The 13,079-nt window shown below is 49.0% G+C and overlaps 1 protein-coding gene across 1 annotated transcript in view; it reads right to left on the bottom strand.

Annotated features, from left to right (window-relative positions):
- The window catches only part of FBXO32 (F-box protein 32), a 32,744-nt gene extending 19,951 nt beyond the window's left edge, over positions 1-12,793 (bottom strand). The window contains exons 1-2 of the mRNA XM_077351557.1: positions 12,649-12,793; positions 1,084-1,196 (exon numbers count right to left, since the gene is read on the bottom strand). Of these exons, the coding sequence (XP_077207672.1) occupies positions 1,084-1,196; positions 12,649-12,764 (229 nt within the window). The 5' untranslated portion in view covers positions 12,765-12,793. The remainder of the gene's footprint in view (positions 1-1,083; positions 1,197-12,648) is intronic.
- Between the last annotated feature and the right edge of the window lie 286 nt (positions 12,794-13,079).

The following is a 13,079-nucleotide window of genomic DNA, read 5'->3' as shown; positions in this document are numbered from 1 at the left end:
TTTCCCAAATGGGTGGGAGTTAATTTTTTATATACTTTTAAAATTTAGTAAACATTCATTGGGTGGTATGATTAAATATGGTCATGTTGACCCCCCCCCCAATGGCCAATGATGGGCCTGGAGGGGGTGGGAAGGGGAGGGGCCCCGGGTGGGCGTGTCCACAGCTCTGCTTCCCAGCCATATTCTGCACAATCGCACCACTCCTGGGGTTTCTCGAAGCCTGAAGAATGTTTCAGGGGTTTCTCAACGGGAAAGAAGTGGTGAAAGTCTTTATTATGCATATTCTGAAATGTTCCTCACTGATGTTCCTCGTAAGTGGGGGTAAACCCTTTCTTCCCGCTGTTTAGTTTTCCATCTGCAGAGAGCTTCACATATGATGGCACGTCCAAAGGTAAGAGCCATCGCTTGATGTTTCACACAGGGCTGTCCATCCTGCCACCACATGGCCCCACGAATATCCATTAGGTCACAAATGAAATTCTGACTAGAAAATTATTCATTTCTGCTTTTCCTCTCTCCCTAACTTACATTTCCCCCTTTGGGCTGCTGCTGGGACGTTACAAATAACCCACAAGAGCGATTTATTTTAAGGGGGTTCAGTTATTTGATGCTTTCTGTCCTTTTCAGACACTCATCATTCTGAGCATTTGACAGATATTTTAAAAGATATAGACGTGGACGTACAAACATCGCACGTAGGGATATGTACATGCAAGAAAGGGAGAGAGAAACAAGTTGGAGCTGGTTCACTTGAATGTACCATCGGGAAAAAATAGCTCTCCTCCTGCCAAATGGGAATGATAAAGTTTTCTTTTTTAAATCTGAACTAAAAAAAAAAAAAGCATGAAAGCATGAAGCAAGGATTAATATCCCAAGCATAAGTCTCCATGCTGAAACGGATTCAAGTTCTCTAGCTGAAGGTCAAAACATGGGTGCAAAATCTCCCCAGGGACTTCTAGAAGAGCTACAGAGGTCATTTCATTGTGTGAGAAGCAGAGGGGGTTTTCCCTCCAAACACTGATGTTTATTGTTATTTCGAGCAGCTTAAAAAAAACAAAAAAAATCTCCCCATCAATCTCTTACATTGAATCTTTGTCTTGCTGTTCAGTTGGTCTTTCTTTCTTTTCTTCGCAGCAATGTCACAGTTGATGCTGTTGAAAATATTCTCCTTCTCGTAGTCTTCCTTTCTGCAGTAACTGTGGATGACATCAAAAAGGGGGAATGTTTTAGATTTCTTTTGCACTGACTGCAAACAGAACTTTCTCCCTTTTAAAACAAGAGTAATACTGCAATACCCTGTGGGAGGTGACTCCTAGGGCACTTATACCCACTTGAAGACCATCTAGGGCAGGGGTGGCCAAACTGTGGCCCTCTAGATGTCCATGGACTACATGTGCTGGCAGGGGGCTCATGGGAATTGTAGTCCACGGATGTCTGGAGAGCCACAGTTTGGCCACTCCTGACCTAGGGTTGCCAACTCAAGCTTGGAAAAGTCCTGAAGACTTCAGGGCAATGCCTGGAGAGAACGTGGTCTCATTAAGGGAAGAATGCTATGGTTACCATCTTCCAGGTGGCACCTGGAGTTCTCCCACTGTTACAATTGATTACCAAGATCAGTTCCTCTAACAAAAACGGCTGCTTTGGAAAGTAGACTTTATGGCAGGGGCTCATGGTAATTGTAGTCCATAAACAACTGCAGAGCCAGTTTGGCCAACCTCGCTCTATGACATTATATCTTGTTGAGCCCCCTCCCCAAGTTCTACTCCCAAAAATTGCAGATATTTCCGAAACCAGAACTGGCAACCTAAATGAGACAGCAGTGAATCCGCCCTCCGAAGCTACCACTTCCTCCTGCAAAATTCATCCCTATACTCTAGAGCAGGGGTAGTCAACCTGTGGTCCTCCAGATGTCTATGGACTACAATTCCCATGAGCCCCTGCCAGCAAACGCTGTCAGGGGATCATGGGAACTGTAGTCCATGGACATCTGGAGGACCACAGGTTGACTACCCCTGCTCTAGAGGTCAGTTCTAATTCTGGAAGAACTCCAAAACTTTGGACATTGGCAACCCCAAAACCACTCGGGGAGTATCTCACAGGTATGTCCTGTTCTATAGCCCACGGACTCTCCCCTTAGCACAAAGTAAGTTCAGAACATAAGAAACACCCTATTTCATGCCGTCTCACCCGGCATCCCTTTTCACTCAGTTGCTAACCAGTTGTCTCGCAGGGCCAACGAACAAGGCCTTCTCCTCATGTTGCCTCCTAGTGTCAAAAGTATACTTGAAGTCCAGATACACAAATGCTGACCGAGTAAATGATTTTATTTAAGAACAGAATACACACACATTGGAGAAGTGTGCATGCACATGGATGCTAATACCCAGAATTAAACTTTGTTGCTCTTTACGGTGCCACTGGCCTCAAACTTTTGTTCTGTTGCTTCAGATCAACATGGCTATCCACCCGAATCTACAAACACATGCAAACACAGAGAGCATTCAAACTTAAGGGAAAGGGATTAGAATTAGTAACTTTCACCTTGGATTTCACCCAGGGGGGGTGCAAGCTGCTAAATGGAATGTTTTCCCAGCTGCCCAGGGGCTTAACATACATTTTTAAAATCCCCTATCTGTCCAAAGAACTCCATTAAAATCCTTAACATCTGAGCCTACTATCTTCATCTCACCTCCCAGCACAATTGCCTGCTCTCGGGGCAGAAGTGCCATCTAATAAATGACAATACCTCCAGTCTCAAGGGCATCGGGCATCTTGTAGCCTACTAAATGTATCTGAATCAGGACCCTTTATATGTTAGAATGCAGGTGGGCCTCCCCTCCCAGGATTCTTGTAGAATTGGCAGCCCCCAGGTGAGGGTTTAGAGCAGGGGTAATCAAACTGCGGCCCTCCAGATGTCCATGGACTACAATTCCCAGGAGCCCCTGCTAGCAACCGCTGGCAGGGGCTCCTGGGAATTGTAGTCCATGGACATATGGAGGGCCGCAGTTTGACTACCCCTGGTTTAGAGGTTCCTGGACTACAGACATTGGTTCCCCTGGAGCAAAATGGCTGCTTCGGAGGGCGGAGTCTATGGCATTATGCTAAATGGAGGTCTGTCCTCTCCTCAAACACCTGCTCTCTCCAGGCTCTGCCCCTAATTCTCCAAGGTTTTGTCAACCAGGAACTGGGAATTTATCCTAGGAGGATAACCCTAGGAGAAGAATGATGGAATGGGTCACCGAAAATCCCACAAGGAGTTGTTATAAGTCGGTTGTGATTGGGCAACACAGAATGTGTGCATGTGTGTGCACATATGTGAAGTGTCATCAAACTACTTCCAACATACGGCAGCTCTATGAATTAATAACATCCTAAGCAGCCTCTCATTGTCAGACTTGCTCAGGTCTTGCAAATTGAGGGCCTTGGCTTGCTTTGACTGAGTCAATCCAACTCATGTTGGGTCTTCCTGTTCTGCTGCTGCCTTCAGCTTTGCCCAACAATCTGATTATTATTCCAGTCCACTGGAGCCAAGGTGGAAGAAGAGATATTAAAACTGATCATGAAGTCTGGAATGAGATCCACCTCCCAGCATTTCCTGTCTCCCAGACACCTTTCAAATGCAGGAAATTTCTGTCCTAAGGGGCAATTCTGGGTTCAAAATATATCAATTTTATCGCTCGCCCTGACAAATAAAAGCTGCACGGTTAGCAATCTTAGCGCCGATAATGACATTCACACCCATCATTACACGGAAATTGCAGAATGAACCACATGACCTTCCTGTAACCTCCTCCTGCACCTCTGACGTCATGCCTTCCTGCCTGTATCATGCCTGAGCAGGTGCCTTTGGGCAGGGATACACTCAGGTCTGTCTAATGCATCTCTAAGCAGCTATTCACATTTGGGAAGGTCTATAAATAACACAGTATTGGGAGCAGAGTTGGAACCACTCAGCTTACGACTGGAGATGAGCAATACAGAAACTAAGACCTCTTCCACACATGCAGCTGTCATGTGGCATGAGGTTGCAAGGACTGGTCCATTTCAGTCTGCCTAGGAGCACAGGATGTCCTACCTGAACACAACCTTGGGGGGAAATTCATGCCAGACCTGTGATGATGGGGAGGATGTTCCTAGCATAGTCATCGTCCCTCTTGTTTTCATTTTCTAAATACAAGGAGTGTCCCAACCATCCTAGGAAGATCACTCAAAACAATGCAACCCTCACCTTCACTCTGAAACACAGGGCTGCCAACCACCAGGTGTGGCCTGGAGAGTCCCCAGAATTACAACTGAGTTCCCTCCCCTCCCCAAACTCTGCCTTTGAAAGGCTCCAGCCCCCAAATCTCTAGGGATTTCCCAACAAGGAGCTGGCAACCCAACACAGTTCCAACAACTTATCAAAGGGTGTTATGACATTTCTCTGTGCTGTGTTCCTCTCCTCCTTAATGCCGGTTCAAGCAGGGGAATTTCCATAATGGAGTCAGAGCATGGATAAATGGCCACAGCTCCTGGTCTATCCTGTTTCCCCTCTGGCTGTTATGTTACTGATGTCCTTGTGCACATGGATAAAACACAGCAAAAAAGCAAGCTTGCTACGAGCTTAAATATATTCGCATCGAGATTCCTTATGCCCAGTGTTCTACCAATGAGCCCCTTCTAAAACCACACCAAGAACTTCACCTTAACACAACTGCATATCCAACTGTATGAAAGGGTTTTCTTTTAGTGCTTTATTAGTATGCTCCTACATATCAATGATACAGAAGGAAGAAATAGCAAGTCAAACTATATATGCACTTGTACTAAGATTGGTGGTCGTGGTAGGGATTAGAACAAAGGACATAAGAAAAGCAGAACAGCCATGCTGATATGCTGATGGTTTTTGTTCTCTGAACTTCCTCAAACACTTCACTGGAGGGGAACGATGGAAAATATCCTCTTAATGAATCAATTAACAAGAGAGAGCCACGGGGCTTAACAGAATGGTGGCTGCATAACTGTCCTGCATGACACACACAGCTGGCGATTTCATCAGCATCAGCTGAACTGCACTAAAATTATTTATCGGTTATTATCAGATGCACGCACTCATTATTCTCCTTGTATTATGATAGCGTAGCCAGGGTCATGAACACAAGGACAATGCAATCCTCTGGCCCGGTTAGATATCAGGTTCCCGCTTTCTTCTGTAACAAGAGCCTGCATGTTCTGAGCCATCTTTAGACAGCTGACTCCGTTGTTTAATCTACTAGCCAAGTCATGGCATTTTTATAAAAATCTCGTTCTTAATTGGATAATATTAAAAAAGAAACATCTTGGCAGGCTGCCATCCGATTAAAAAAAAAAACCTTGGCCTTTTACCCCGTGCAGTACAGCAGAAATTAATAACATACCACCATTCTCTTGTCTTAGTAACTGCTATGATCAAGTTCCTAAGTGCACGCAGAAGAGCAGAATGAGATAACTTCTTTCTTGTATTCCTTTTGCCCCCCAAAAGACAGGATTTCTTAGAGGAGGGGTAGTCAAACTGCGGCCCTCCAGATGTCCATGGACTACAGTTCCCATGAGCCCCTGCCAGCATTTGCTGGCAGGGGCTCATGGGAACTGTAGTCCATGGGCATCTGGAAGGCCACAGTTTGACTACCCCTGTCTTAGAGGATTTGCTCTGAGAAGGGAGCTTATGAGTAGTCCGTCGAACGTCAGCTTTGTATGCAGATGGTCCCAGGTTCAATTCCCAGCATCCCCAGTTGAAAGGCTCAGGATGTAGGTTACGTGAAAGACCTCCACTTGCAACCCTGGAGAACAGCTGCCAGCCAGAGTAGTCAACACCGAGCATAACAGACCAAGGGACTGTATATTATGAAGCCGTTTCATATGCTCCTTAACAGAGCAAATACTTCTTGGCAGCCTCTTGCTGTTTTTAAACAGAATTGACATCACAATTCTCCGGGAATGCAAACAATCTCTATGGTTAACCACGGAGTTTGTTTTGAGCGTCATGACATCACTTTTTGTTCTGAAACAGGAAGTTAACTTCCACATGCTGTTCCTCTACCTCCCCCTACTCCACGGAGCAAGGACAGGGCACAAGGAGCACGACTGGGAGGTTGCTCAACATCACCAGCCAAGTCGCAACCCTAGTTTCTGCCCAAGCATCATACAAGTACACAACGCCTATCTGGCACACCCAATGCCGGAAGCCGCCCTGCTCTGCCTTCTGGCCAACTAAATAGTAGCCATGACCCCTTGCCCATGTGCTAAATCAGGAAGTGTTTGGGGGCATCAAACACATGAAGGGGAACTACTACTCTTGACAATTCAGACACAGCTAACAATGCACTGAAAATGGGCAAAAAAATCCAGGCAATTTTTGGAAAGTCTGAATGTTGGGTTTGGCTTACTATGCATTTAATTTGGGTGGGTAGCCGTGTCGGCCTGGAGCAACAGCACAAACCTGGAACCCAGTGGCAGCTTTTGTGTTCATGTACACAAAAAGCTTATACTGAAAATAAAACTTTGCTGGTGTTAAGGGTGCCACCGGACCCTCAACTTTGCTTTGTGCATTTATGTTTTAGATTCTCACCTTGCCCTTCTCCTGGCATGTACCTAGAGATGCAGAAACGGAGAGCTGTCAAACAAAACTGGCGCTATTCAAACCCTCCAGTGATGGCAGCTCACGTGTCTTATCCACGGATGTCTCGCACCCCATTTCCTCTCTCCCCAGCCCCCCCCCCCCCCCCGCCTGCTGTGTTTTCCCAAGGCAAAAGTCACCTCCGTCATTATCTCCAGCAGAAACTGTATCTGTGTTTACCCGGCTACGTTACTAGGACACAGAAATGTCACCAGATCAGATGATTCGACAGGCCTTTGTTGCCTCGAGCCATGAGACCTGAAACTTAAGAGTCCCCGTCTCCCAGCAGGACAAGCGCAGAGTGCTTGCTGCAAAGGAGGCCTTCTGCACAACAGCTGCGGTCCAAAAGGGACTTTTGTTATTCTGCAAAGTGTCCGAGCAGATACAGACTTTCGGGAAGGAGACGCGAACTCCCTCAACTTCGGCACTGGGGACAAGGGCTTTTTTTTGGATTCGTGCCCAGGCGAAACTCTCCCTGCGCAAGCCAAGAACGGTGACGGAACAGGCTTTGATCACATAAGTGGACTTGGCATTCCTTAGCAGGGATGTGTGCGTTGCCAAACATCAGCAAAGTTAATACTGTCCCATGTTACGTTTTTCAATTGCTTTGGTGACTGCTGAAGTCTACCTCTAAGCCAGGGGTAGTCAACCTGTGGTCCTCCAGATGTCCATGGACTACAATTCCCATGAGCCCCTGCCAGCAACCGCTGGCAGGGGCTCATGGGAATTGTAGTCCATGGACATCTGGAGGACCACAGGTTGACTACCCCTGCTCTAAGGCAGCCTTTTGACCGTGGAGAGCCCCCCCCCCAAAATAAATGTTCAGACTTCAAGGACCCCCCCCAACAGTGATGTCAGCTGACCATGGATCCCTGCCATGCTCAGGGAAGTGACATAACCACCCCCCTGCTTCACCCTCCTTTCGCTCCCTCCCCCTGCCTTCACTACTACTATGGAGGCTCAGCCTCATGTAGGCCGGAAAGAAGGGCTGGAGCAGAGAAGAAGAAGAAGAAGAGTTGGTTCTTATATGCCGCTTTTCCCTACCCGAAGGAGGCTCAAAGCGGCTTACAGTCGCCTTCCCATTCCCCTCCACCCAACAGACACCCTGTGGGGTGGGTGAGGCTGAGAGAGCCCTGATATCACTGCTCAGTCAGAACAGTTTTATCAGTGCCGTGGCGAGCCCAAGATCACCCAGCTGGTTGCATGTGGGGGAACGCAGAATCGAACCTGGCATGCCAGATCAGAAGTCCGCACTCCTAACCACTACACCAAACTGACGGCTCAGACGCCCCCTTGCCATGCTACAACCGACTCCCCCTCTTTGATTTTTTATAACCGTGCCTTACCATAGAGCCCCCCTGGGCAGAGGTGGTTGGTTCCCTAGCTAGAGGCCAAGTCCATGAAGGTGGGAAGAGAAAGCTACGGACCTCCCAGGGCCCATGGACCCCTGATTTGGAATCACAGCTCTTAGGCATATCTCGTTTTACAGCTGCTAACAGTTTGGGACTGGGCCGTCACCAATAAGCTGATGACACCTAGTTCTTTATCGAAAGATCCTTGTGGTTGTGTATGCAGAGGCCCTGAGCCACTGCCCGACTGCGGTGGTTAACTGGCTAAGACTTAACAGGTTGATGCTTAATCCTGACAAGAGAGAGAGGTCAAGCAGCTGGGAAGGCTTCGGCCTTGAAGGGCATCGTGCTTCCTACTTTTGATGGGGCCCGGCTGACACTGTTCTTATTTGGTTAAGAGCCTGGGAGTAGCACTGGAGCCAGCAGGAGAAGCAAGCTAATGCAGCCACAACAAATTCAAAACTTCTTAGCCTCTGCCCATGCTGCTGTTTACCTTGATTCTAGACAATTTATTATTAGATTTATAGGCCGCCCCTCTCTGCAAGCAGGCATGGGGCGATTTACAACACAGTTAAAACATTCATAATCAGATTATAAGACACCCTACAGTTAAAACTACAAATCCATGCCCCTTGCCCCCACCATCTCCCACCTGGCCTATAGACTGGCTATGGGGTCTGCACTCTACAGGGTGTAGTTAACCACCCTGGTCTGGTTAAGCATCAGACTCCGATATGGAGAGCCGGGTTTGGTTCTCCACTCCTCCACATGCAGCCAGCTGGGTGACCTTGGGTTAGTCGCAGCCCTGCTAGAGCTGTTTGCACAAAGCTGTTCTTGTTAGAGCTCTCTCAGCCCCACCTACTTCAGAGTGTTGGTTGCCCAACATGGATTCAAAACATCTTGATTTACAACATTCTGTCCAAGATAGAGACATGGGACACTTGGACTAGATTGGCTATCACTTAAATAAAAAAGTCTTCTGATTATTAAAGCCTTCCATCCCAAGGACAGAAGACAGATCTCGGCTTACGTGGTCACCATTCCCTTGTCTGCCAAGCAAAATAAACCACAACAGCCTGCTGGACCCGGGTGGATTACCGTAAACATACTAACCCATCAGAGCTCGGGGAGTTTAAGAACAGACTCATCCCATTTCTGTCTAATCCCACACTCCCACTACCATGTGCTCTGAAGCCACTTATCCTGTCAGGATCAATTGCTTGCAATTAAGCAGACAGTCCGCTAAGGAAGAAAGATTCTCCCCCCCACCCCCCTTTTTAGTATATCTTTGCTAACAGGACATTGAGTTCCTATTTCTGCAAGTGGCATCATCTGCCAAAAAAACAGCCTGCAGATTTCTATACAGCACTAATCCTTGGTTCATTTGAACCGCTATTTTCTTATAAAGAATTAACAGATTTGGTTAAGGGGCAAGTTGGACCCTTCAAAACTTGTGCCAAGAAGTTCAGCTTAACTATAACGCATCTGTCTACCAATGGAGCCCCAATTCCTAGCATGGTTATTGCTTTAAAAAAAATAAAATCATTTTTTCTAATGGATATTCCCTGCCTAATTGAATACTACCCCCTTCAATTCCAAGAAAAACATTTTTCTTTCTTTTTTTACCGTACCAATTCACTCAATCCTCAGGATACTTGTGACTTTATCACCTATGAAAAGAGTTAAATGATTCACTCTAACACAGAGCATATTCCTGATTCCTCTACCTAGAGCAGGGGCAGTCAACCTGTGGCCCTCCATATGTCCATGGACGACAGTTCCCATGAGCCCCTGCCAGCAAATGCTGGCATGGGCTCATGGGAACTGTAGTCCATGGACATATGGAGGACCACAGGTTGACTGCCCCTGATCTAGAGCGTCTTTCCCCAGATGCATGCATAGAGCCAGAAGAGAGAGTGTAAAAACAAGCTGGAAGTGTCCCACAGTAATAAAAGGGCCAAGAAGAAGAAAAAATGGCCAAAATCTGAGAAGGGGACTGTGTTGGGTGTCAGAGACAGCAACAGTGGAAGCAAGCCAAGTTGTGATACTGATGCCTGATGTTGACCACCAAAGGCAAGGCAGACTCTGAGCACATGCAGAATCCCTTCCAAATGTTAAGATCTTTTATTTATTTATATATATACATACATATTTATTTATTAAGCATCACTGCTTGAGTATGCCTTTCCTTTGGGAATGGAAATGTTTCTTCCCCGTCAGAGGATGCAGTGATGGCCACCTGAATAAACAGCTTTAAAAAGAGATTAGACAAATTCAAGGAGGATAAGTCCATCAATGGGTACTGACCATGGTGATTCAGGGGAACCTCCACATTCAGAAGCAGTAGCCCTTTGAACCCCAGAGCCAGGAGCCAGCATCAGGGAAGGCCTCAGGCTCTGTGGATGTCCACTGTGTGAAACAAGAGGCTGGACTAGATGGGACACTGGTCTAATCCAGCAGGGTTCTTCTTCTATTCTGCTTCACATGCTCAGACAGTTCAGGAGTCCTAGCTTCCTAAGGAGATAGCTTTGGCCACACTCACGCTTCTACCATGCGCTTATTAAAAAGTGCCGTTCACTACCACAACACGCACCGGCATTTGCTTTCCACTTTACGGCAAGCAAATATGCCCTGAGCAACGAACGCAGCACCCCAGCAGCTGGTACCTGATGCCAGGATTAGTCAACCAGTGGTCCTCCAGATGTCCATGGACTACAATTCCCATGAGCCCCTGCCAGCGGTTGCTCATGGGAATTGTAGTCCATGAACATCTGGAGGACCACAGGTTGACTACCCCTGCCTTATGCCACTATGAATGCAGTGCCCACGCAACATCTGCATGGGGACAACAAACACACAGAGGCACTCACAGCTGGAATGACTCATCCAAAGTCTTGGCTTTGGATCCATCTGTTCCAGCAACTGACTGTGAAGAGGCAACAGCCACGGGATCAGTACGGGGCAAGGAGGCCGCCAGACTTGTTTCTATCTTGTATCTCTGAACCTCGTTAAAGAGTCGGCTCTCGGTCTCAAGAATCTGGACTTTCACCAATATCAACCCCCAATCCTCAAGCATTTTGAATTGCCCTTACGAACACATCCACAGGAAACTTGCCATATCACAAGTCAAGCAAGCAGATATTAAAACCTGGATTCGATGGCTTAGTGACTGAGCACCAGCTTGCCCTGCAGATAGGCTCCAGGCTCAATTCCTGGCATCTAGGGAAGATCAGGGAATAGGTGATGCAAAAGGCCTTTGCCCAGGACCCCGGAGAGCTGCTGCCGGTCAAAGTACCTTGCTAGACCAATGGTCTGATTCGGTAAAAGGCAGCTGCATGTATATTCCAGGGGTAGTCAAACTGCGGCCCTCCAGATGTCCGTGGACTACAATTCCCTTGAGCCCCTGCCAGCGTTTGCTGGCAGGGGCTCATGGAATTGTAGTCCACGGACATCTGGAGGGCCGCAGTTTGACTTCCCCTGATTTAAACCATGCCTCTGCATATTTACAGCCAAGATAAAGGAATTCTTCTGTGATCGAGCTGTTAGAGCAGGGGTTTCCAACCTTTCTGTGCCTGCCGGCCCATCTGGAATTCTGACACAGCAAGGTGGGCACAGCTACAGAACGGCTGCTGCAGGAGGCAGAGCCTGCCACAAAATGATCGCCACACCTTAACCTAATGGTCACACAAGGCAGGTCCCAGGGCTGCGCTTGGGCAAAGCAACTTTTTAAAAAAGGCCTGCACACCCAATGAAATTTCCAAATAGCCTTGGTAGACAAAAGCTTTACCTGCCTCTGCCTTCTTCCTAAAAACACCAGTCAGGGTTACCAGCTCTACTGGGAGACTTTATGGGTGGAGTCATGAGTGGGTGGGTTTTGGGGCAGGATAATGGTATGGAGTCCACCCTCCAAAGCAGCCATATCCTCCAGGGGAACTGATCTCTTTAGTCTGGAGATAAGCTATAATTCCAGGGGATCCCCTGGTCCAACCTAGGGGCCGGCATCCCTAACACCAGAAAAAGTGTTGGCATACAGTGCCCACGGGCATCATGCTGAGGACCCCTGATTTAGAGTCCTTGCTCTTCACCGCCCTAGATCTAGACCAGGGGTGAGCAAACTGCGGCCCTCCAGATGTCCATGGACTACAATTCCCACCTGGCAGGGGCTCATGGGAATTGTAGTCCATGGACATCCGGAGGGCCGCAGTGTGCCCACCCCTGGTCTAGACAGATATCCACAGACAAGACGTTTGCTATCCTCTCCCTCGCCTAGGAGTGGCCCAACTGCCCATGCTGGCAGCGGCGCATGGGAACTGTAGTCCACGGACACCTGCCGAGCCACATTCCGGCCACCGCTTCTCTAGCCGAACCCGAAAAGACGCGAAGCTGCAACGCGCTGCTGGGAAACATCTGGAGCCGCGGCAGGGTTTAGCAAGCGGCTCTCGATTCCCCCGGATCTTTCTGGTTCCCGGCGAGGTCGGGGCACTGAGCGGCGCAGCCTCCAACGACGCCACGACATCGACCAAGGCGGCGCAGGCGGATCCAGACAGGGGCGCGCAAGGCGAAGGAAGAAGGGGGCAAGCAAGCGGGCTTGCATCTGACTGTCTGCAGCCGTCCCCGTCCCCTTCCCCAAAAGGCCACCCCCTCCCCTCTCGACGCGTGCTTCACCTGCTCCGCTCGGGGAGGAAGCTGCTCTCGTTGGCGTTCAGGAAGCGCGTCCAGCCGTCGCCCGTCTTCACCCAACTCTGCCCGGGGGACCGCCAGTCCTGCCCGAGGAAAGGCATCGCGGCCGCCGCGCCCCGCAAAGGGTGCCCAGTGGGGTGGGTGGGGTGGACGCCAGCAACACCCCTCCCGCAGCAGGCGGCGACAACGGCCCTCGCTCCAAAAGCCAGGCGCGCCCGCCGGCTGCGCACCTTTACGCGCGGGTGAGAGTCGGCCGCCTTCCCGCTCGGGCTGCTGAAGCTGCGGCTGCTGCGTCCTCCCTCGGCCCGCCCGCTCTGCCTCGGCCCGGCCCGGCGCCGTATTTATCCGCGAGGCGCTGGCGGCTCTTTGTTGCCGGAAGAAGCCGCGGCGGCTCCGCCTCCCGGGCCGGGCTGGGC

The sequence above is a fragment of the Paroedura picta genome, chromosome 9 (assembly GCF_049243985.1).
Source record: "Paroedura picta isolate Pp20150507F chromosome 9, Ppicta_v3.0, whole genome shotgun sequence".
Lineage (NCBI taxonomy): Eukaryota > Metazoa > Chordata > Lepidosauria > Squamata > Gekkonidae > Paroedura > Paroedura picta.
This window is presented reverse-complemented; position numbering and strand designations above follow the sequence as displayed.